The sequence below is a fragment of the Pan paniscus genome, chromosome 4 (assembly GCF_029289425.2).
Source record: "Pan paniscus chromosome 4, NHGRI_mPanPan1-v2.0_pri, whole genome shotgun sequence".
NCBI classification, from domain to species: Eukaryota; Metazoa; Chordata; class Mammalia; order Primates; family Hominidae; genus Pan; species Pan paniscus.
This window is the reverse complement of record NC_073253.2, coordinates 166,378,953-166,401,588: the sequence shown is the minus strand read 5'-3', so window position 1 is coordinate 166,401,588 and position 22,636 is coordinate 166,378,953. Positions and strand designations below refer to the sequence as shown.

At 39.1% G+C, this 22,636-nt stretch overlaps 1 protein-coding gene and 1 pseudogene across 5 annotated transcripts in view; both read right to left on the bottom strand.

The window, feature by feature from the left end:
- Positions 1–22,636, bottom strand: part of RANBP17 (RAN binding protein 17) — a 422,731-nt gene that overhangs the window by 38,684 nt on the left and 361,411 nt on the right. For all 5 annotated transcript variants that reach the window (XM_003810928.4, XM_034960953.3, XM_055112861.2 and 2 more), the window contains one exon: positions 21,751–21,889. In XM_003810928.4, coding sequence (XP_003810976.3) covers positions 21,751–21,889 — 139 coding nt within the window. The remainder of the gene's footprint in view (positions 1–21,750; positions 21,890–22,636) is intronic.
- On the bottom strand, positions 3,448–12,763 carry LOC100978648 (ubiquitin carboxyl-terminal hydrolase 12-like; annotated as a pseudogene).

Sequence of the window (22,636 nt, the reverse complement as noted above, 5' to 3'; positions counted from 1 at the left end):
CAGCACTATAATAGTTACTGTTATTATCTCCATTTACAGGTGAGGACACTGAGTTTTAGGGAGCTTAGGTGACTTGTCCATTGTCACACAGCTAGAAGACTGCACAGCCAAGGTATGAAAATAAACAAGGAGTTGAACTCTGGATCTGTACTCTTTTTGAAAATTTTATTGTATTTTTTTTTCCAATAATTTTTGGGGAATAGGTGGTTTTTGGTTACATGAATAAGTTCCTTAGTGGCAGTTTCTGAGATTCTGGTGCACCCATCACCCAAGCAGTGTACACTCTACCCATTGTGTAGTCTTTTATCCTTCACCCCACCTACCTTCCTTCTACCTGAGTCCCCAGAGTCCACTGTATCATTCTCATGCCTTTGCGTCCTCATAGCTTAGCTCCCACTTATCAATGGGAACATACGACATTTGTTTTTTCGGGATCTGTATTCTTAACCACTACATTAAAACTAGGTAATAAGCAAAAATACATGTAAGCACCAAACACCTTTTTGTTGTTGTTGAGATAGGTTCTCACTCTGTCACCAAGGCTGAAGTGCAGTGGTGTGATCTTGGCTCACTGCAGCCTTGACCTCCTGAGCTCAAGTGATCCTCCCACCTCAGCCTCCCAAGTAGCTAGGACTGTAGCTGTGCACTACCATGCCTGGCTACTTTTTGTATTTTTTGTAGAGACAGGGTTTTGCATGTTGCTCAGGCTGGCCTTGAACTCCTGAGCTCAAGCGATCTGCCAGCCTCAGCCTCCCAAAGTGCTGGGATTATAGACGTGTGCTACCATGCCCAGGCTAAAACACCTTCTTGAATCACAATGGGCACTCAAAACATGGCAGTAACTACTGGTTTGCCTCATGGTAAAAAGAGAAGGGTATATTCAAGAAGTAGAACTTTTGGTTTCAGAGAGTGAATGTGTAGAGGAGATGTAAGAGAAGGCCAACAGAGCAGGTTGAGGATCTTACTTGAGGGCATCCAATAGTGGAGTGCGACATTTACATTTAATATGAAAGGTTAATGGAGGTGTTACTGACAAGTAAGTGATAGAGCAACCATTTATTATCTCCTTTGTACACTAAAATTATTATCTCATTTACTTCTAACAACTACTTTGTATAGTAAGTATAATTTGCATTTTAAATGAGAAAACTGAAGCTTAGAGATTAAGTTGCTTATCAGAAGTCCATGGTTTTGAATCAGCATGACACTACCCACATTTTTTGGCTAACAACATTTGCACATGATCCCTGGGAGTTTATGATTAGTAAGAGAAACAGTTAACAAGAGCAACAGTTAAAATGGTGAGCAGGTAGACTCAGAAGAGGAGAAGGAGACTAAAAGAGTAGGGTTGGGAAGCAGATTATAAACTTCCTAAGGGAGTAGTTTCTCATTCATCTTATTCATCTCTGAGGTTCTGAGACATATGTATGCCTGACATAGATTACAGGTGAAATATCAGCAGAATTAATTAAAGAATGAGTAGCTAAAGCTAACCCCAGGAAGTTTTCTTAGAAGTCTTAAGTTGTGTTTAGTAGTAATACCCAGCATTGATAAAACACTACAGTTTAAAAGCTCACATTTATCATTTGAGAGAGAAATGTCATGGAAAACAGAAAGAGGGAAGTTTTGGGGCAAGTTTTGAAATACAGTCGTATGCATTTAACACAGAGGAAAATGGTGGCTAATACAGGATCATGAGGGATGAGGGATTGAATGGAGGTCTAGAAGACAGCCGTGGACCATAGTTTTGGAAAACTGTGGAACTACAAAGCTTTTAAGAAAGGAGCTTTTCCAAAGCTTGGTTAATGGATACAAAAGTATAGCCAGATAAGAGGAATATGTTGTAGTGTTCTGTAGCACTAATAAGGTGACTATAATGAGCAATTTGTTATATATTTTTGAGTAGCTAAAAGAGCAGATTTTGAATGTTCCCAACACAAACAAATGATAAATGTTTGCAGTGATGGATACCCTAAATGGTCATTACACAGTGTATACCTATATCAAATATCACATGGTACTCCAAAAATATATAAAATTATCATGTGTCAATTAAAAATAATAAAAGCCAAAAATAGAGTTTTCCCTCCTAAAGACATGGCATTTGATTGATTAATCAATAACTGATTAATTAGTTAATTTCTTCTTCATCTCTCCGTATTAACTGGGTTACTTCGTAGAAAAGGGAGCTTTGGTTTTACAACTCTGGGATGTAGCATAGTATAAATGGAAAATGTCTAGGCCTAAAAGTCAAATACAGACTTGTTGAGCCTGGCTGCTTTTCTCTTTTCCTTCATATTTCTACATTTCAAGTCCCAGTCATGAAAGTAAATGCATTATGTAACTCGACATCTACAAAGATAAGCAGGAAGCAGATATGGTTCCCCTCATCAGTGAAAAGCAATATGCTATCAATCATATAAAAATTATAAAGACTTCACATAGATTTGGTGACCACATGCCATGCAGGTTGCATTAAAAGGTTCCCATCTACTGAGTCAGCTGTGAAAAAGCCAGGTAAACACTTTAGACACGAAGATTGGAGCATATATCCTTGCAATAAAAGCAAGAAGAGCTTCCATTATGGTTGATTTATGGTTGAGGACTTTGAAAAAGATAAATGTTATTTCAAGGTAGATTTTAAAGTGTGGAATCATAAGGATCACAGGGCATTTGGTCAAAAACAGAATGAATGGTGCTGAAGACTATGTGTTAACTATTGGTTTTCTTTATTTGCAGCTCAAGCTACTATGTGAGATTCAAATCATGATACTTTCCAGACATAAAACACAGGCAGAGGTCATGAATTTTCATATTTTGTCCTAGTTCTTGGTGTTTAAAATATTTTAAAAGGGTTTACATCTGCAATTTTGGAAATAATTTTTAAGCCTAATAGGCATTTTGTCCTCTGTAGCAACTTGTTGTTTGGCATTGAAAACAATCAAGTGCTTCTCTTCTGGAAGCAGTCTCCACAGGAAGCACATGCATCATTAATAGCCTACTGCTCACTAAGACCCATCATTGAAAGCTGTGCTGGAAAGTTAACTGTATAGGAAAGAATTACTTAACTGAGAATCAGGAAGAATGAGGCTGAACTGAAATCTGCCTTAAGCTCAAAACTTGTCACCACAACACAAAGGAGAATGAAGGTCTTAGAAAAATATAGTCTGAAGGGCAATTCCAGAGACAAAAGGCCTATTTGGGTGGGGCAGTGGTTTTGGAAATAGGTGAGTCTAGGTTTGAATCTATTATTTCCTAGATGCTTGACTTCTTGAGGTTCAGGTGCACCTCTGTAAAATGTGATTAATATTACCTGCTTTGCAAGGTTTGGCATTAAGATTAAGTGGGCAAAAACTGTAACACAGCACCCAACACATACAAGGTTTTCCCTTCCCATTTGTTTTCCTGGCTGTTTCAATCCATTAAACACCAAAGCACTCTTCTCTCTTTAGGGTTTTTTTTTTTTTTCTTTTGGTCTTTTTTTTTGGGGGGGTGGGGGGTGAAGCTAATGTGTAAAATCTCTAAGTTCTAAATATTTCCTAAATGTGTCACTCGCATATTACATTCATACCACATGACATCCAATTCAATAATGTGTCCAAAATAACAGCATATCCTCTTTTGTTCTTTATATACGTTTTATTAATAATGAACTTCATGGGAAATGATCTAGTAGTTCCTAGTTGGTTCAACTTTTTGCTTGCTCTTACCTTTCCTTGTTTAGGCTTTTAGGCTACCCTTCACTTCTGCTTGAAATGCATCCATCCCTGCTATGACTAATCTTAGAGGCCTTCCTCCATCAGTCTACATTTAGACACTCTCTATCCAACACCCCACTTTGTTTTTTAAATTTGTACAAATTTATAGTGTACATGTGAAGTTTTGTTATAAGTATATAATGCTTTCTGATCAATATATGATACTTAGGGTTTCTGTCACCTGACTACAATACCTTTTTGTTAACTATAGTCACCCTACTCTGCTATCAAACATTCAATTTTTTCCTTCCATCTTACCATGTTTGTACCTTTTAACCTACTTCTCTTCATCCTCTCCCTTGCCCCCACTCACCTTTTCGTCTCTGTTATCTATCTCTTTTTTTTTTTTTTTTTTTGAGACGGAGTCTTGCTCTGTTGCCCAGGGTGAGGTGCAGTGATCTCGGCTCACTGCAATCTCCGCCTCCTGGGTTCAAGCTATTCTTACTTCAGCCTCCTGAGTAGCCGCCACCACAGGTGTGTGTGCTACCATGCCCAGATAATTTTTTTTTTTTTTTTGAGATGGAGTCTCACTCTGTCACCCAGGCTGGAGCGCAGTGGCGTGATCTCGGCTCACTGCAACCTCTACCTCCCGGGTTCAAGCGATTCTCCTGCCTCAGCCTCCCCGAGTAGCTGGGATTACAGGTGCCTGCCACCACGCCCGGCTAATTTTTGTATTTTTAGTAGAGACAGGGTTTCAGTATGTTGGCCAGGCTGGTCTCAAACTCCTGACCTCAAGTGATCTGCCCACTTGGGCCTTCCAAAGTGCTGGGATTACAGGTGTGAGCCACTGCGCCCGACCTAATTTTTATTTTTATTTTATATTTATTTATTGATTTTTGAGACAGTCTCGCTCTGTTGCCCAGGCTGCAGTGCAGTGGCGCAATCTCGGTTCGTCGCAACCTCTACCTCCCAGGTTCAAGCCATTCTCCTGCTGCAGCCTCCTGAGTAGCTGGGATTACAGGCACCTGCCATCACACCCAGTTAATTTCTGTACTTTTAGTAGAGATGGGGTTTCACCATGTTGGCCAGGCTGGTCTCAAACTCCTGACCTCAAGTGATCCACTGACCTCAGCCTCCCAAAGTGCTGGGATTACGGGCGTGAGCCACCATGTCTGACCCTTGTTATCTATCTTTCCATTCTCTACCTCCACGTGATTAAATTTTTGAGCTCCCACATATGAATGAGAACATGTGGTATCTGTCTTTCTTTGCCTGGTTTATTTCACTTCTCCAGTTCCATCCATGTCACTACAGAAGACATTATTTCATTCTTTTTTTATGGCTGAACAGTATTCCATTGTGTATGTATACCACATTTTCTTTATCCATTCATCTGTTGATAAGATACTTAGATTGATTCTATGTCTTTGCTACTGTGAATACTGATGTAATAAACATTTGAGTGAGGCATTCCTGTGATATACTGTCTTATTTTCTTTTGGATATACTCCCAGTAGTAGGACTGCTGGATTGAACAGTAATTCTATTTTTAGTTTTTTGAGAAATCTCCATACTGTTTTCCATAGTGGCTGTATTAGTTTACATTCCCACCAACAGTGTACGAGTTTCCTTTTCTCTGCATCCTTGACAACATCTGTTCTTTTTTGCCTTTTTAATAATAGCCATTCTGACAGGGGTAAGATGGTATCTCACTGTGGTTTTGATTTGCATTTCTCTGATGATTAGTGATGTTGAACATTTTTTCACATACATCTTGGCTGTTTGTATATCTTCTTTTGAGAAATGTCTATTCATGTCATTTGCCCAGTTTTAAAGGGAATTATTTGTTTTTTCCTATTGAATTGAGTTCCTTATATATTCTGGATATTGGTCTCCTGTTAGATGAATAGTTTATAAATATTCTCTCCCATTCAACAGGTTGTCTGTTTACTCTGTTGGTTATTTCTTTTGTGATTCAGTTTTTAGTTTAATTAAGCCCCATTTGTCTAATTTTTGTTTTTGTTGCTGTGTTTTGGAGGTCTTTGTCATAATTTTTTTGCCTAGATCAATGTTCAGAAGAGTTTTCCCTAGGTTTTCTTCTAGTATTTTTTAACAGTTTTGGGCTTTAAGTCTTTAATCCATTTTGAGTTGATTTTTATACATGGTGAGATAGGGGTCCAGTTTCATTCTTCTGCATGTGGCTGCCCAATTTTTCCAGCACCATTTTATTGGAGAGACTGTCCCTTCCCCATTGTGTATTCTTGTCAGCTTTGTTGAAGATCGGTTGGCTGTAAGTATGTGACTTTATTTCTGGGCTCTCTATTCTGTTCCATTGGTTTATGTGTCTATTTTCATACCAATATCATTTTGCTTTGGTTACTATAGCCTTGTAATATATTTTGAAGTCAGGTAATGCAATGCCTACAGCTGAGTTCTGGTTGGTCAAGATTACTTTGGCTATTCAGGCTCTTTTATGGTTCCACATGAATTTTAGGATTTAAAAAAAAATTCTGTGAAGAAGGATGGTATTTTGATAGGGATTACACTGAATCTATACATTACTCTGGGCAATATGGACATTTTAACAATATTCTTCCGATCCATGAGCATAGGATGTTTTTCCATTTATTTGTGTCATCTTCAACTTCTTTCATCAGTGTTTTGCAGTTTTCCTTGTAGAGATCTTTCACCTTCTTGGTTAAATGCATTCCTAGGTGTGTGTGTGTGTGTGTGTGTGTGTATATACATATTTTTTTTTTTTTTAGATGGAGTTTTGCTCTTGTTGCCAAGGCTGGAGTGCAATGAAGCGATCTCGGCTCACTGCAGCCTCTGTCTCCTGGGTTCAAGCGATTCTCCTGCCTCAGCCTCCTGAGTAGCTGGGATTAACAGGCATGTGCCACCATCTCCGGCTAATTTTGTATTTTTAGTAGAGACGGGGTTTCTCCATGTTGGTCAGGCTGGTCTTGAACTCCCGACCTCAGGTGATCCGCCCACCTCAGCCTCCCAAAATGCTGGGATTACAGGCGTGAGCCACCGTGCCTGGCTTCCTAGGTATTTTATAGCTATTATAAATGGCACTGCCTACTTGATTTCATTCTCGGATAGATCATTATTGGTATATAGAAATACTATTGATTTTTGTACAATGATTTTCTATCCTGCAACTTTAGTGCATTTATTTATCAAATCTAAGTTTTTTGAAATTTTTAGGTTTTTCTGGATATAAGATCTATCATCAGCAAAGAAGGACAATTCGACTTTCACTTTTCCGATCTGGATGCCTTTTATTTCTTCTCTTGCCTCACTGCTCTGGCTAGGACTTTTCGTACTGTGTAGAATAAGAGTGGTGGAAATGGGAATCCTTGTCTTGTTTTAGTTCTTAGAGGGAATGCTTTCAACTTTTCCCCATTCAGTATGATTTTGGCTGTGGGTTTGTCATACGTGCCTTTATTGCTTTGAGGTATGTTCCTTCTATGCCTAGTTTGTTGAGGGTTTTTGTCAGGAAGGATGCTGAATTTTATCAAATGGTTTTTCTGCATCTATTCAGATGATGATATGGGTTTTTGTCCTTAATTTTGTTGATGTGATGTATCACATTTAATGATTTGTGTACACTGAATTAACACTGCATTCCTGGATAAATCCCACTTGATCATCGTGTACTATCTTTTGGATATGCTGTTGGATTTGATTTGCTAGCATTTGTTAAGGATTTCTGCACCTATGTTCATAATGGCCTGTAGTTTTCTTTTTTTGTTGCGTCCTTGTCTGATATTGGTACCAGGGTGATAGTGACCTCATAGAATGGGTTAGGGAGAGTTCCCTCCTCCTCAATTTTTTGGAACAGTTTCAGGAGGACTGGTATTAGCTCTTCTTTGTATATTTGGTTTTGTATGTTTGTACGTCTGGATTTGAATCCATCTGGTCTTGAGTTTTTTTGCTGGGATTTTTTTTTTTTTAATTACTGATTTGATCTCACTAGTTGTTATTGGTCTGTTCAGGACTTCTATTTCTTCCTGGTTCAATCTCAGAACCTTGTATGTTTCCAGGAACTTATCCATTTTTTTCTAGGCTTTCTAGTTGGTGGGCACATCATTGTTCATAACAGTCTCTGATGATCTTTCATATTTCTGTGATCAGTTGTAACACCTCCTTTTTCATTTCTGGTTTTATTTGGGTCTTTTCTTGGTTAGTCTAGCTAGTGGTTTACCTATTTTGTTTACCTTTTTGAAAAAGAACCAACTTTTTGTTTTGTTGATCCTTTGTATTTTTTATTTCTTAGTCTCTACTTCATTTAGTTCTGCTCTGATCCTTACTATTTCTTTTCTACTGCTAATTTTGGGTTTGGTTTTTCCTTGCTTTTCTAGCTCCCTGAGGTGCACTGTCAGATTGTTAATTTGTAATCTTTCCACTTTTTTGGATATTAGCATTTATTGCTATAAACTTCCTTCTTTTTTTCCACAAATAAACCAACTTTAATAGATATTATTTTGTATCTATATAGCACCTTCTTTAAGAACCTTAAATGCTTTACGGACATTATCTCTAATTAATCCCCACAACAACCCTGTGAGGTAGGTATTACTCCCATTTTAAAAGACAGTGAGACTGAAGCACAGAGAGGTTAAGTGACTTGCCCAAGGTCACACAGTTAAATTCACTGAAGAGCCAGGACATGAGCGCTTTAGCCTCTCAGCTCCCAGTCAAATACCTCATGATAGAATCTTTGATAAAAAGTGTTTTTAAAGAAAGTATCAAGAGTAGTTATGTTATGAAAATGAGGTCTTTCTACTGCCATCAAGGAAAGAAAAAACCCTATACCGATGGTTAGAGGCCACAAGACCCATATAATACAACATTTCCTTTTTTCCCTATTCCCAAGCCTCCTGGTTCCTGTCTTAAATAATCTTTTAAAGGTAAAATTTCCAAGACAGAAGCCATGTGACTTAAGAAGTGGGATTTAATTTAGAATATTTACTCTTTTAGTTACAATAATTTATAGAAATTTTTATTCCAATATACAAAATATAGGACAGCCATCCTAACAATCATGTACATAGTTACACAGCAATCAGCCACCATTTACAACTTAAACCAGCCCCACATTTTAATCACAGTCAACCAACATATAACCTCACAACGCTTTCTTCATAGGTCACTTCTTACTTACTATACCTGTATTTTCTCCCCCAACCCTGACCCTATATGTTTTAAAAGTATATTGAATTTTTGATAAACTTCAAAACATTTTACTTAGATCCAGCTGCATTAAGAAGAAAAAGTAAATGTAAAACTGTCACCCCACAGTGCCTCCCCTTACAAATCATACTATGAAGTATGGTGTAGATGTGAACAAGGTATGTGACTACCAGGAACTCAATACATATACTAGAACTTGCTTTAATATGAAATTTAACTTGGCTTTTACTGCATGTTTTTTTTTTAATGCAAAAATGTAAAAATAAACACAATGTAGTATTTCAATGCTGTACTTTAATGCAAATGACTTCATCTATCTTTCTTAAACATGTTGTGATATAGCTAATGTTAAAACTGACACAGCTTCACTTTCCTCTTTTTCTCTGTACTGAAAGCTGCAGAAATACAGCTTTAATTTCAAGACAATTTGATTTAAGCCCTCAAAATACAAAGTGTGCATCCACTTCCACTGCCCTGACTTTCCCCACATTGTTGACTGTGATTCTCTGTGGCATGTTGGTAGATCAGGCAGGCTATATATAATTTGTACAAAACAGCTCTAGCCAGGGTAAGGCTTTAGAAACTATCTTAAAGAGAAACTTGTCAAAATACTTTTGATATTTAGTACAAATACTAAATATTATAATTTTCTCCCAGCACATCTGTTTAAGCAGCCCAATTACCTAAGTGACCCTGTTAAAGATCTGCTTATGGAAGAAATAGGTGAAGTCATTTACTGAGCCAAAAGATACAGATAATAAATGTTAATAATAGCAGCAGACTAAAAACATTCCTTTTTGTTGTTTGTTTTTCCATAGTCAACAGTTTTAGCAAAAGAATTTTAGAAAATGACAGATTTTAAAAAAAATTTACTGCCTGAAAAGAGTTTAATAAAGAACATCCAACGCCTGATTGCTATTATCCTGAATATAACTTTCAATAATTTTCTGCAAGTTACATTCGGCTACTGTCAGACAACTTACTGATGCATGGAAAAGTGTCCAAAAAAAACTGCAATGGTTTACATATATTATGTACATATATTACTTCTTAAAACCCCCAACAGAATAAAGTCTTAGCAAACACAAATTTTAATTTCTGAACACCCTTCCAGTAAGATTTGTAAAGGTGGGTGGAAGGGGAGTAAAGACTTGTTTTTTGTATTCCTAGTCTACTTGATTAAAATGTAATCTTCAAAGGGTTTGTTCAGCTCACTATCCAGGCTGCTAGGGTTATGATGAACATTATTACTTCTTTCCAGGGTAAAAAAATGACATCTGAAAATAACATAAATGCTATGACATGATTTTCCCAAGCATGATCTCAACTTGGAACATTAGAATACTTAAGAATTCTAAAGATTGGTATACCACCACTGCACTAGAATTTTTAATTATTCCAACAACTACAGGATTTTTTTTTTTTTTTTTTTTTGAGACAGAGTCTTGCTCTGTTGCCCAGGCTGGAGTTCAGTGACATAATCTCGTCTCACTGCAACCTCCGCCCCCCAGGTTCCAGTGATTCTCCCGCCTCAGCCTCCCAAGTAGCTGGGACTACAGGCGCATGCCACCACACCCGGCTAATTTTTTGTATTTTTAGTAGAGACTGGGTTTCACCATGTTAGCCAGGATGGTCTCGATCTCCTGACCTCGTGATCCACCCGCCTCGGCCTCCTAAAGTGTTGGGATTATAGGCGTGAGCCACCGTGCCTAGCCAGGAATATTTTTTATAGTTTTTTAATTTTATGAAATTAAAGCTGAAGAAAATAACTGATTTAGAAACCATAATAAAAGGACAAATATTTGGCCAGAGATATCAGTTCCTCCTGAAAAAGGATATTTACCTCCTCTCATTGCAGTTTTTCTCAAGGTATCTTACTGATTTCAGATATAATTTAAAATTCACCTTAAAAATAGAAACAAACAAAAGGACTACTTAAACTGACATTAACTAATAAAAATATGCTCAAATTTACTGACAGAATCATGGGCACTTCATACAATACTTAGACTCTACCAGTTTTAAGTAAAATAAATAAGGAAAAAATTATGATTACAAAGTCAGTCTTTCCCCTTGGGGAAACAAAAAGCCACTTTTGACCAATTGCTCCCTACATGTATTATTATAAGCTTCTTCAGAGAACCAAAACATCTTTGTCTTCCTGACACTGGATTATCTAGCATGTTAGTTTTTACATCAGGAAGGCAACTGCAAGTGTTGGGCCCAAAAGTGTTTCTGGTTTACTCTTGAAAAGACCACTGAATATGCTTCTATACATACTGAACCAGGCAAATTTATGCAGTGTGTTCAACATCATCTCCTTATCAGTACAGCACAGATTCCGATTCTTTCTACCGCACCCCCAAGGAATTCATGGCATTATTAGTGCAATTAATAAAGAGAAAATGCATGTTAATACTGGAAGGCTGTTTTACAAGAGGAACTGGTATCTCTGATTTCACCTCCTTGTTGAATGGAACTGTACAGACAGCATGATACCTGAGCAAATAAATCAACTACTGTGATCGGAAGGGCTTGTCAATCCATCGTCTTTGCTTTATCGTGTGCAAAGTGTGCTACTGCCCCCTGAGCTTCCTGCATTTTCTCTTTTCTTGAAAAATCAGTGCTTGATCCTTTCCAAAATAACCAGAGAAGAAATGCGGCAGAAAGTATCTCTTCATCACGGTTCCCCCTCAATCCCGAGACTGATAGACAAGGTTGTAACCAGACTCAGAGTTCTTTGAGATATCTGATGTCAGCCCGTAGACTTCTTCAATAGCTTGTGCATCTATTTTTTCTACAATGTCGTCATCAAACAACCAAAAATCATGACTCTTAACTATTACAATACAATGGCCTCGACTGGGACCAATGCTGACAATGAGGCTGCACACACCCTCCACACTTTCATATGAAGCAAGTCTACAAATAAGTCTTCCACAGTGAACCACAACAGCAACAAGGCTGTACATTCTGTCTGGATTGGTGGCATCACCTGAAGTGTTAAATAGACTAAGTTTTAAAGGAAAAACTACCTGGTAAGAGAGTTTTGTAAATCGATGAAGTTGATCCTTATATTTAAATCTCTTCAGGTGTGGAGCTAGAATCATGGGCAGTTTTTAAACTTTCCTCCGTTTGTGTGCTTCCTGTTTGCTGCGACACTCTTCACAGTAATACTTGTATTCACTGCATAGAGTTTCTGTGTTGCTGAAAGCCCTCAAGCAGTGAGTAATTGATGTATTTTGTTCCACATCAACAGACAGGTCTAAAAAATCTTCATCTTTGCTGCTCATAGTTTCACAAGTAAGACATCTGGTTTCATTAGTTAATGTTCCCTGAAAAATCTCATGAACCCGCATTGGGTCTGGGGTGCTGTTATTATTTTCATTATTAATATTACCATTAGGTAAGCGGCCATTTTGTTTTTCTTGCTTTCTCTCTTCTTGTAAAATATCAGCAATTGTATTTAGTAGGTAATTTAAGAATTCATGGGGGATCTTGTTGCATGTAGTTGTCAAAAAGCTCATCTTCTTTCTGTAATCTTGTGATGAACTTCTTGGGAGGTATTACTCCAACTTTTTCTTCTGAGTGGCTATGCTATGGAAGAGATCTGCTAAGCATGTAAGAAGGCTCTCCTTTTTCCTAGGTTGACTCTTCTATGCAAGAACTGTTTCCCGAAATGGACGACAAAAATAAAGTGCTTGAAGAACTGAATTGCAGTAGCAGGTATTCCCAAAACTGACAAATCCAAAATAGTGCTCATTCACTGGAAACTGTTCTGGACCAATCTCCTTCTCTAATGCCGAAGCATTGGCACTCATGGTACAGATGGAAGCGAATTTGGAGACTGTCATTAGGATTTACATCCGGCCAGCACCATCTTCCACCCAATCACAGCGGCGGAGGCGGGCGCGGGAGGAGGGGAACCGGGCCACCTGCTCGCACCGCAGCCCGCGGGCGGACCCCGAGCCGCCACGGACCCACACACCGAGCCCACTGGGCCGCCACTACCTTCGTCGCCAACGGCGCTCAAGCCTATAAACTTCCTTCTTAGCACTGCTTTTGCTATATCCCACAGGTTTTGGTATGTTGTGTTTCCATTCTCATTTGTTTCAAGAAGTTTTTTTTTTTTTTTTTTCCACTATAATTTTACATTGACCCAATGATTATCCGGGAGCATGTTCTTTAATTTCCATTTATTTGTATAGTTTCCAAGTTCCTCTTGGTATTGACTTCTGGTTTTATTCCATTGTGGTCTGAGAAGATACCTGATATGATTTCAATTTTTAAAAATTTGTTGGGCCAGGTGCGGTGGCTCATGCCTGTAATTTCAGCACTTTAGGAGGCCAAGGTGAGCAGATTGCTTGAGCCCCGGAGTTTGAGACCAGCCTGGACAACATAGCAAAAACCTGTCTCTAAAAAAAAAAAGCTGGGCATGGTGGCACATGCCTGTAGTCCCAGCTACTTGGGAGGCTAAGGCAGGAGAATTGCTTGAGCTTGGGAACACAAGGCTGCACTGAGCCATGACCACGCCACTGTGCTCCAGCCTGGGTGACAGAGTGAGACCCTGTCTCTAAAAAAAATTTTTGTTGAGACCTGTTTTGTGGCTTAACGTATGGTCTATCCTAGAGAATGTTCCATGTTCCGATGAAAAGAATGTATATTCTGTAGTTGAGTAGATTCTGTAGCTCTGTTAATTCCATGTGGTCTAAAGTCCAGTTTAAATGCAAAGTGTCTTTGTTGACTTCCTGTCTAGATGATCTGTTTAATGCTGACAGTGGGATGTTGAAGTCCTCCACTATTATTATATTGTAGTGTGTCTCTTCAAATTTAGTCATTTTAGGAATCCAGGTGTTCCAGTGTTGGGTACATACATATTTAGAACTGCTATAGTCTCTTGCTGGATTGATCCCTTTATCGTTATATAATGACCTTCTTTGTCTTTTTTCCCCTTTTCTTGATATAAAGTCTGTTTTATCTGATACAAGGGTAGCTATTCCTGTTCGCTTTTGTTTTTTGTTTGTGTGGATTATCTTTTTCCTTCTCTTTACTTTCACTCTATATGTGTTTACTGCCAAGGTGAGTTTCTTGTAAGCAGTATATAGTTGGATCAAATTTTCTTTTTAAATCAGTTCAGCCATTCTATATCTTTTTAACTGGATAATTTAAATCCATTTATGTTCAAGGCTATTATTGATATGTGAAGGTTTGTTCCTGTCATATTGTTAATTGTTTTCTGGTTGTTTTACATATTCTTTTTTCCCGTCTTTTTCTCTTACTAATTGTGGTTTGGTGAATTTCTGTTGTGGTACCATTTTAGTCCTTTCTTCTCTTTGTGTGATTGCTTTACTAGTGAATTTTAAACTCTTGTGTGTTTTCATGATGGTAAATGGCATCCTTTGTTTTCAGGTTTAGGACTCCCTTGAGCATTTCTTGTGGCTGCAGTCTAGTGGTAACAAACAAATTCCCTTAGCATTTGCTTCTCTTGGAAAGACTTTATATCTCCTTCATTTACAAAGGTTAATTTTACTGGATGTGGTATTCTTGGCCAGTTTTTCTTTCTGTACTTTGAATATATCATTCCATTGTCTTCTGGCCTGTAAAGCTTCTGCTGAGAAATCCACTGTTAGCCTGATGGGGTTCCTTTTATAGGTAACTAGATGCTTTTCTTTTGCAGTTTTAAGGATTTGCTCTTTAAGTTTTACTATAGATATTCTGACTATAAGGTACCATGGAAAAGACCCTTCTGCATTGTATCTTCCTAGGGATCACTGAGTTTCCTGTATGTGAATGTCTACATTTCTTGTAATAAATGGGAAATTTTCATCTATTATTTCTGTAAATGGGCTTTCTAATCCTTTGTCTCTGTTCTCATGGATGCTGGCAGTTTGAATATTCAATCACTTTACGTTGTTTCATATGTCATGAAGGCTTGGTTCATTCTTTTTCTTTCAAATTTTTTTTTGTCTGACTGGATTATTTGAAAGAGTCCTGTCTTCAAGTTCTGAGATTCTTTCTTCTGCCTGATCTAGCCAACTATTGAAGCTTTCAAATGTATTTTGTATTTCCCTCAATGAATTCTTCAGTTCCAGAATTTCTATTTATTTATTTTTTTAAATCTCTTTGGTAATGTTCCCATTCATATCCTGAATTGTATTTGTATTGTTTTTCAGATTTCTCTTATAACACACTGAGCTGCTTTAAAATCAGTATTTTGAATTCTTTATCTGGGATTTTGAAAATTTCTTTTTGAGTAAGATCTATTGCTGGAGAATTACTGTGTTCCTTGGGAGGTGTCATATTTTCTTGTTTTCATGTTTCCTGTGGCCTTATGTTGATATCTGTACATCCAGTTTAACAGTCACTTTTTCTTGTTTTTGAATTTACTTTCATAGGGGAGGCATTTTTCCTGAAGAAATATCTGTGGTATTGGTTGGGTAGGGCACTTTGGCTTTGATTGTGGATGTATGCAGTAGTATAGTAGTGTAGTATTATTTCTTTGGTTGTAAGTAGCATTAGTGCTTTCTGTAACTTTCTTGGAGGGTTAGGGTGCAGTTATTAGTGGAAGCTGTGGCAAATTTGTGCTGGGAGCTGGGAAACCAGGCAGGTCTCAGTCTTCAGGCCCAGTGGTGGCAATGGTGGGATGAACGTGCCTGTCTTTGTGCCCCAGGGTGGTATAGGCTGGCACTTGTGTTGGCAGTTACGGGCAAGCTGATTCTTGGGCCTCCAGGTGGCTTGCACATATGCTGGTAGTAGCAGCGGTGGGCTGGGTGGGCAAGCAGATTCTAGGGTCCTTGGATGGCCCACGTGGCATGGGTGATGGAAGTAGCAGTGGTAGGATGACCCTTTGGGTCTTGAGTGGTGCAGGCTGGGTGAGTGCAGCTCTCTGGGTGGACACTGGGGAATGTCAGCAGGAATTCTCAGGATGTGGAGATACAAGGGCTGTGGTTTCCAGGGGCAGATGCAGTCCTGTGATGGCTGCACTCTTCAAATGGTACCCTGCTGCAACTTTTCAGGTCTGGAAGGGTGAGTGACCCAGCACCAGTTCCCTGGCTGGTGCAATGCCTTTACAGGGTCTTCAAATCACTGCTCATGCTAATGGTAAGAGTTCGTAAGGGTAGAAAAGCTTTCATGTGGTTTAGATTGCAGTAGTCTGTGGCAGGCACATGGACTGCCTAAGTTCTCTCATTTACCCTTTTCTCTGCAATACTGAGCCCCTCTGGGCTTTCTGGCCAATCTTGGCCGAGCTGGCTGCTTGCTTCCTTCTCTTTCTGTGCCTTAAATGTTTCCTGTGAGTTCTTTTTTTTTTTTGAGATGGAGTCTCGCTCTGTTGCCCAGGCTGGAGTGCAGTGGCATGATCTCGGCTCACTGCAAGCTCCGCCTCCCGGGTTCACGCCATTCTCCTGCCTCAGCCTCTCGAGTAGCTGGGACTACAGGCGCCCGCCACCACGCCCGGCTAATTTTTTTGTATTTTTAGTAGAGACGAGGTTTCACCGTGTTAGCCAGGATGGTCTCAATCTCCTGACCTCGTGATCTGCCCGCCTCTGCCTCCCAAAGTGCTGAGATTACAGGCGTGAGCGAACGCGCCCAGCCTTCCTGTGAGTTCTTTATAGGACTCTAGTCTTCTCTTCTAGATGTTCTATTCGAGGTATAAGATTATCTATTCATAATTTTGGTTCTTCTTTTGGGAGAGGGCAGATGTCTGATGTCTTCAGTCAGCCATCTTGACTTATTCTTTTTCCACCACCCCATTTTAATTCTTTGTTTAGCGCATATAATGACTTGATTTTTTTGGCATGTGTATTTGTTTGTTCAATTATTGCTTATCTCTTCCGACTAGAATGCAAGCTTTCATGTGAGCAGGAATCTTATCTGTCTTGTTCCCTTCAGTACTGCCAAGCTTTAGAAAGGTACTTGGTACATAGTATATGCACAACTGATAATTACTGAATGAAGGAGTTCAGAGCCATTAGTAAGAGCAGCTTTTTGAAGACACTGTGCTTGGTGTCTGTGCATAAGAGTTGCGGGTTGGGGTGGGCAGAGAATGGATGGATGATTAAAAAGATAGCATGAAATTAAAAATGCTAATGAATGAAATTAACTAAAATTTTTTGTATCATTTTTGGAATATTCGGCAAGTCATCACTCTATCACTGATTCAACTTTTCTGTACCCCCTTATTTTTTCCATCAAGGCAACAATAGAAATTAAACCTGCCTGTAGTCCAAACAATACCAATAAATTCCTCTTTTTAAAATATATCATTGTTGGGAAAGGAAAAATTCAAGTAGTTACTTTCAACATTCTAAATAGTCCCCTTTCTTGATGACACAGGGCCCAAATTCACCTGCCAGAGTTATCCAGTGGTTACAATGTGAATTTGCAACAATACAAGAGGCTGAAGATAAACCACCAATATGTACAAAGAAAATCATCTCTACCAGGCCTCTAGCTGTCAAAGCTGTGACCTTTATCAGGTAGATCTAGCAGGGTACTGTGGTGAGGAAGAAGGGGTTTTAGAGTTTGAATGATTCCTAGGGCATTCACTTATTAGTTTTATGATCTTAGGCAAATTGTTTCACCTCTCTGAGCCACAGCTTACCTCATCTGTATAATGAAAATAATATTATCTAATTAATGCATTCAGTAAATATTTATTGAACACTTACTATAATGCTAGGAGCTGGAAATAGTGAGTAAGACACTGTTCCTGCCCTTCAGAAGCTTACAACCAAGTAGAATATAAGAATAAAGAGTGCTCTTAGAGTACCTAACCAGCTTTTGGTATACAAATGGTTCTGAGAATGAAGAGAGTCAAGTATCCACATGAAACACCTATGACAGCAGCAGGCACACCGCATGTGCCCATGGTCACACAAGTAGTAAGTGGTAGTGCTGGGACTTAAATCCAAGTTCAGTATTCCCTTCGTAATGCCACTTTGTCAAGATGCCCTTGAAAGTCTGTTAAAATGCAGATTCTAAGTCTTAACAAGATCACATGTTGAAAATAACATAGCTAACTGAAACTAATTCAAAATCTTCAAGTATTACTATGATGTAAGATAAAAGAATGTCCAGCCAAACTGTAATAATAGAAGACAGAATTTCTTCTTATTCCATGAAGAATTAACTGCTATGAGAATTTGCCCTCCTGCCAAACAACTAGAAAACAGGACAAATTATACGAAACAATGGTTTTCAATTATTGTACAACAAGCAGTACAGGATCATTAAACCAGAGAGGAGGAAAACAATTGCTCAAGTTTACTGCCCAGAGCAGTTTCCAGATTGCAGGCTAGTAAAGGGAAAACCCAAACAAAGCCAAACAGGCTCACTGAGTTGGAGAATAAAAGGTTGAAATCTGGGAAGGCTAAAGCAGCTAAAACTTGTAGTACAGAGTACCAGAGTGTGGGACCTACATAAGAGAGTTCTACAGCTCTCCAAGGGAGTCCTCTCCAGTGTTTGTCTGAACAGTGACTTATAAAAGTATGAGAAAAGGCCGGGCGCGATGGCTCACACCTGTAATCCCAGCACTTTCGGAGGCTGAGGTGGGTGGATCACTTGAGGTCAGGAGTTTGAGACCAGCCTGACCAACAAGGTGAAACCCTGTCTCTACTAAAAATACAAAAAAATTAGCTGGGCGTGGTGGCACATGCCTGTAATCCCAGGTACTTGGGAGGCTGAGGTAGAAGAATTGTTTGAACCCAGGAGGCGGAGGTTGCAGTGAGCCGAGATCATGCCACTGCACTCCAGCCTGGGCGATGGAGCGAGACTCCATCTCAAAAAAAAAAAAAAAAGTATGAGAAGAAACTCCCAAGGCTGGGTAAAGAACCACTGAAAAGCAATAGGCCAAATAATTCCTGAAGATTACAAGCTGGAAGTCATTTGTGGAGGAACTTCATAACACACGGAGCACTGGAATGTCATAAGGTTAACACTTTAGTGGTGGGGCCCAGTTACTCCAAAATAAGAGTTGCCATCCAATCTCAAATGAGTCAAACTGATCCAAAAGTTATTCAACTGCAGGATAGAATAAAATCCACATAAAAAAAATCAAAATTGGCTGGGTGCAGTGGCTCATGCCTATAATCCCAGCACTTTGGGAGGCTGAGGCAAGAGGATCATCCAAGGTCGGGAGTTCGAGACTAGCCTGACCAACATGGAGAAACCCCGTCTCTACTAAAAAAACAAAATTAGCTGGGTGTGGTGGTGCATGCCTGTAATCCCAGCTACTCGGGAGGCTGAGGCAGGAGAAACACTTGAACCCAGGAGACAGAGGTTGCAGTGGGCTGAGATTGTGCTGTTGCACTCCAGCCTGGGCAACAAGAGCGAAGCTCTGTCTCCAAAAAATAAAAACCAAAATCTAGCACAGAAATAAAATTCAATATGTAAAATTCATGATGTCTGGCACACATTCAAAAATACCAAGTTATATTAAGAATGAAAAAAACATGACCCATAAGGAGAAAAATCCATAGGAACAGATCCAGAAATCACATCAGTAGACAAGGACCTTAAAACAGCTATTAAAAATCTTTTTTTTTTGGAGACAGAGTCTCGCTCTGTTGCCCAGGCTGGAGTGCAGTGGCATGATCTTGACTCACTGCAAGCTCCGCCTCCCAGGTGCACGCCATTCTCCTGCTTCAGCCTCCTGGGTAGCTGGGACTACAGGTGCCCGCTACCAAGCCCGGCTAATTTTGTTTTTGTATTTTTAGTACAGACGGGGTTTCACTGTGTTAGCCAGGATGGTCTCAATCTCCTGACCTCGTGATCCGCCCAGCTTGGCCTCCCAAAGTGCTGGGATTACAGGCGTGAGCCACCACGCCTGGCCTATTATAAATCTTATACATATGATCAATGTTAAAAAAACATAAACCTGATGAGGGGAAAATGGAAAATATTTAAAAATTCAATATTAAAATATTGAAGTCCAGGCATGGGGGTTCATGCCTGTAATCCCAGTGATTTGGGAGGCCGAGGTGGGTGTATCGCTTGAGGTCATGAGTTCAAGACCAGCCTGGCCAACATGGCAAAACCCTATCTCTACTAAAAATATAAAAATTAGCTGGGTATGATGGCGCAAGCCTGTAATCTCAGCTACTCGGGAGGCTGAGGCACAATAATTGCTTGAACCTGGGAGGTGGAGGTTGCAGTAAGATGAGATTGCATCACTGCACTCCAGCCTGGGCAACAGAGTCAGACTCTGTCTAAAAATAAATAAATAAATAAAAAATAATTCTAGAGAATAAAAATATAATGTCTAAAATGAAAACAAATACAGTTCCTTTTTTTTTTTTTTGAGATGGAGTTTCATTCGTTGCCCAGGCTGGAGTGCAGTGGTGCGATCTTGGCTTATTGCATCCTCAGTGATTCTCCTGCCTTGGCCTCCCGAGTAGCTGGGACTACAGGCGCACACCACCACACCTGGCTAATTTTTTGTATTTTCAGTAGAGACAGGGTTTCACCATGTTGGCCAACCTAAACTTGAACTCCTGACCTCAGGTGATCCACCTGCCTTGGCCTCCCCAAATGCTAGAATTACAGGCATGAGCCACCGTGCCCAGCTAAAATCTTTTAATATTTTTTTTGAGACAGAATTTCATTCTTGTTGCCCAGGCTGAGTGCAATGTTGCAGTCTCGGCTCACTGCAACCTCTGCCTCCTGGTTGCATCTGGGTGCATGTGATTCTCCTGCCTCAGCCTCCTGAGTAGTTGGGATTATATGCACCCACCATCATGCCTGGCTAATTTTTTTTGTATTTTTAATAGAGATGGGGCTTCACCATGTTGGCCAGGCTGGTCTTGAACTCCTGATCTCAGGTGATCCACCCACCTCAGCCTCCCAAAGTGCTGGGATTACAGGCTGAGCCACCGCGCCCAGCCCCAAATACAGTATTAATAGAATATTAGGTATCACAGAAGAAAAGATTAGTCAACTTGAAGATTCTACTTCACACCCACTATCATGGCTAAGATGAAAAAGATGTTAATAATGTTAGTGAGTATACAGAGCAACTGGAATCCTCATATACTGTTGGTGACAGCAAAATGCTGTCACTGTCACTCTGGGAAACAGTTTGTTAGTTTCTTATAATGTTAAAAATACACTTAGCATATAACCTAGAAATCCCACTTCTAGGTATGTACCCAAGAGAAATAAAAAAAATTTACCTACATAAATACTTGTATAGGAATGTTCATAATAGCTGTATTCAAAATAGTCAAATAATGAAAGTAACCCAAATGTCCATCAGCTGGTGAATAAACAAACTAATAATACATACAATGGAATAATACTCAGCAATAGAAAGGAATAAACTAATTGATTTTCAAAATAACATGAATGAATCTCAAAGTCACTATGCTAAATGAAAGAAGCCAGACGCAAATAACTTCATATTATACAATTCCACTTGAATGTAATTCTGGAAAAGAAAACTATTGTGAGGAAAGCATTAGTTTCCTGGGGTGAGAGGTAGGGGGAAGGGATTGATTAGAAGGAGGAAAAAAAGGAGCTTTTTGTGGTGATAAAAATGTGCTACATATTGGTCGCGGTGGTTATGTTTGTGTACATGTACACATTTGTACAAGGACTCACTGAACTATCCACTTAAAGTCACTGAATTTTATTGTATGTAAATTATACCTCAGTAAAGCTGATTAAAACATAACTGACTATGTATCAAAATATGAAGAAATACATTTTTCCCACTTGCAAGTAATAATTATAATCTTTCAGTTTGGGTTCCCAATATCTTTTCCCCCTTTGTAGGATGATAGTCTCAATAATCACATACATTAAAAGCCCATAATCAAGTTTTTCCTATGGAAACAATGTCCTCTATGATCCTTACCAAGAGTAGTGAGTCCCTCTGAGATAGATGTGAGAACATACATGAGTACAGGAGGCTCTAAGTTGATGATGAAGCTCATATGGTCCTGAGTGAGACATTCCAGGAGTGGATAATAAGACTGGCTCAGTTTCCGGTATTGCTACAACACAGAGATATACTAAATGTCAAGCCACAGAGAAGAAAAATACATGTTACAGTCCAGTGAAAATTGTCATTTATAATACTGGAAATTGTAAACTTATTTAAACACAAGGTCAATAAATATATAGAGCAAATGACATAATGAGTCCCAATCCAGCATTTAAAGGGGTTCTGATAGGAATCTCTTGATCTCGTTACCTTATATGGTTAGCACTTAAAAGTAAAATCCCTGCAGTACGATATTTAGAAGACTGTGTGAATTATTTTTCTGGATTGGAATACTGTAACACTGAACAGTGCTTAACAGTCGCTAGGAAACCTTTTTTTTGTTGGTTTTTTAAACACAAAGACATTTGCTGTTATAATGGGATTTGGCACCATAGTCTGTTGTATTAATATAATGCTAATCCATCTAACTAAATAATAATTTGGTAAAGGGCTTAATATTTACCATACACTACAGGCAAAAGATAAGTGCATGAGAAAGATACCTGAAAAATCTCAAATGCAATCCAAACCAGTATCAAAGAAACACACTTGTAAGATAAATTAGAGAAGCTGGGCATGGAGGTTCATGCTGGTAATTCCAGCTACTTGGGAGGCTGAGGCAGGAGAATTGCTTAAGCCCAGGAGTCTAAGAACAGGCTGGGAAACACAGCAAGACCCTGCCTCTAAAAAAAAAAAAAAAAAAAAAGAGAAACCAGAGGAGCATTTCTTAAAGTGATCTTAAGACCAACTCAATAGG